Consider the following 3254-nt stretch of genomic DNA (forward strand, 5'->3'; position numbering starts at 1 on the left):
GATTACCTCCTTGGTTATTATTTTTGTTATTACCATTGTTATTTTAATAATCTCGGTTGAAAAGACCTTATTGGTGGTGTTTCACAACAGATGATTTCACAACTTTCAAAGATTTCATTTTATAATCTCGCCTAAAGTTCACTTAAAGAAGAGCGACTTGAGTTAAGCAAAGAAGGAATGCAGAGCACTAACAGGACAAGGTAAAAAATCTGATAAATAACAATCTGAAACCTGAAACCAGGAAGGAGGTGTTGGCTGAGGATATCAGGCCTGAATGGCCACTATGTCGGTTTGCTTAAGCTACCCGCAATTTAATTTGAATGAACAGCCGACACAAAAGTGTATTTCATAGCAAAGCAAACAGAAAAACGCGTTACTTCAACTTTGTCACCACCCCCCTTTTATTTTTCTTTGGACAGATGACGGCTAATGCCAGCAGCAGCAACACAACAAAAACAAAAAAAGAAGGAGCCGCCGAGTATTTCTTTCTTTCCTGAACGACGCCATCATTGTGTTCTGCAGTAAGCGCTGTTTAATTCAGTGCTACAAACGCCTACCGTATTGAGTTTAAGATCCACGACACAACCAGAGATGAGGAAGCCGAACGATGACCTGCCGGAGAAGACGGCGTATCTAGCTGCTAGGTGCCAGTTTCTAGTCCGCGAGCTCATTGGCAAGAGTCTTGGCCAATCAGAGAAGAGCGGAAAACATTTAACGCCAATCAGATAAATCCACACCGCAGAAGGGTAGGTCTGAAAGCGGTGATTGTCCATCTGATGAGGGTTTCCACGCCCACCGATACGCTTGTTCTATGCGTGGACTGTTGCACAATGGGTGCTATTTGACAGTTTGGTGGCAAAAGGCGGCACCACCAGTTATAATGGTCCATCTGAAAGGATATTAGTAAAACTGACAAACTACAGATTCAATATTTTGATTGGCTAGATCACAATTCTATTATTTTAATTTTAAAAAGAGAAACTGATCATAAATGAGTCTAGATTACACCAGAGCCCATATACAATTTCCAAGAAAGTAGGAAACTAAAGCTAAACGCTAATGGTAAAACACATATTATCATATGTGTCATTATTATTATTAACCACTTTTTAAAACAGCATACAGAATAATAATTTTGTTATAAACGACAAATTACAGACTCAGACCAAGTCTTTTGAACAACTTTCAAGTACTTTGTTCTCCAACGTGTGCCTTTCTGTTGTTTTATATATATTCCTCTAGTTTGTGCTTATTGCACAATCTTTGTGTTGGTGTTGCTCCCAAATCATCATAATTAATGCTGCATATCAGGATAGTTTTCTTTCATAAACAATAACAATTATACACATTTTCTTTGGAAAACTGAAACTTCTTGACAGTAGCGTTAGCTAACCAATTAAGGATTTTGATTCTGATTTTCCTGCCCAGAACAGGCTAATTCTCTGTATAGAGAACCAGTGTTGACATACACCCTGCCATGACACCAGTCAGTCAGAAGTGCCAGCATGATGCCGGATCCAGGGAAGACCTGTTTTCTATGGGCATGCACCAAACCACAATCGGGCCAGATGTAGCATGCCAGCGCAAAAACAGTGGCATCATTGCCAGACCTGGCTCATATCTGGATGACATATGGCTTACCATGCTAGAAGTCAACCAGCAGTGCCGGCTTGATGCCAGATCCGGTCCAGACCTGCTTGCTATGTAGGATTACATGCACTCGCAGTAGGTTATAAGTTATCTTTCTCGCCAAAAGAGAAAGGTTTCTTCATTTCTTGAATAACTTGAAAATCTTAGGTCAAACAGCTGCAAATCCTGGTTGCCGACAACGGTACTGAATTCTATAGTATTCATGGATAAATATGTTTGCCTGTGTCTTCTTTCAATAATTACAGCTATCTTTATGAAGTTGTACAAAAACACCTATAAGATTAAGCCATAAATAATATTGTCTGAGTCTGTTGGAGCTATGTGTTCTTTATTGTTAATATTTTGAAATTTGTTAAAATTTGTTGTTGGTTTACTTATATTTTTGGGTTATTCACAAGTTTTATTTGTAGGTTAATACTTGCTTCATTGTTTGGGTTTGTTTTGTTGTTTATCTCGTTAAGTCAGCCAGGAAGAACTGTAGTGCAATTTTTTCTATAAATAAAGCGACTGGTATAGGACCAGCATGCACTGGGGTGGGACTATGGTTTTCTTTGACCAGAGCAGGAGAAGCAACAGGAAGCAACAAAAATGGTCTTGTTATTGCTTTCCAAACTGGATAAATAAACCATGGAATGCAACTTTCAAGTTTGGACAGTCGGCTCTTTTGCCTGCATACAAGATCTTATGTCAGTGCAGCAGTGGCTTGTGGATTAAAGGATGTTTGGTTGGCCAAACAAAAGGAATCGCCACTACAAAGTCTTCTTTCAAAAGTTATAGCTATCTTTATGAAGTTGTACAAAAACACCTTTTGTTGCCCAGACAAGGCAATTCTTACTGTTAGATGTATTTGAATGGCGTTCTAGCCCAGAACAGAGTATAGTTTTTCATTTTTGTGAATACTTGAAAATCTTAGCTCACACAGCTTTAAAACCTGTTTGCCCAACACGGGGATATTGAATTCTATAGGATAAAGCCATAAATATGTGTGTCTGAGTCTTCTATCAAAAGTTATAGCTATCTTTATGAAGTTGTACAAAAACGCTTTCTTTTGCCAAGACAGTGTGTTTCTCACTGCTATATGCATTTGAATGGAGTTCTCGCACGAAACAAAGTATAGGTTTTGTGGTGGATTTTTGTGTGATATGTATAACTATATAACTATATATGTGTAACTATATACACTCTATATCTATGTGCACTGAACATATATATTTTAACTTTCATGTAGAGTCTTAAGCACAAGACATTTTGCTTCACCGTGGTTTATTAAGGTGGTACAGTAACAGGGCAGTTAATGTAAGGGGAGAGTTCTCCTGAATAATTTACTCCCCAGTAACTAACCTTCCCGAATACACACTCAACGTCTTTCATGCAGCACAACCAAAACAGTAACATTTCCTGAACACATCACAATAAAATATCATCACACACACACACACACGTAATTTGAACTACACTGAAGTGTTTTAAGAACCTATGTTGTCGCGGCCTTTTACTTTCCAAACAAAAAAAATCCGAGGAAAGGCCGTGGGTGGCAACGGGAGGTTTGTTTTGCTACGCACTTCTGACTCCATTGTTTAAAATCATATGCCGTTTATTTCGGG

General features: G+C 38.4%; 1 protein-coding gene across 1 annotated transcript in view; it reads right to left on the reverse strand.

Annotated features, from left to right (window-relative positions):
• Nucleotides 1-691, reverse strand: part of idh1 (isocitrate dehydrogenase (NADP(+)) 1) — a 9535-nt gene extending 8844 nt beyond the window's left edge. Inside the window, exon 1 of the mRNA XM_005940029.3 lies at nucleotides 558-691. Within this exon, the coding sequence (XP_005940091.3) occupies nucleotides 558-671 (114 nt within the window). The 5' untranslated portion in view covers nucleotides 672-691. The remainder of the gene's footprint in view (nucleotides 1-557) is intronic.
• Nucleotides 692-3254: the final 2563 nt, after the last annotated feature.

This window comes from Haplochromis burtoni, unplaced genomic scaffold (assembly GCF_018398535.1).
Source record: "Haplochromis burtoni strain Fernald_Lab_line unplaced genomic scaffold, NCSU_Asbu1 Contig_280, whole genome shotgun sequence".
In the NCBI taxonomy this organism is placed as follows: domain Eukaryota; kingdom Metazoa; phylum Chordata; class Actinopteri; order Cichliformes; family Cichlidae; genus Haplochromis; species Haplochromis burtoni.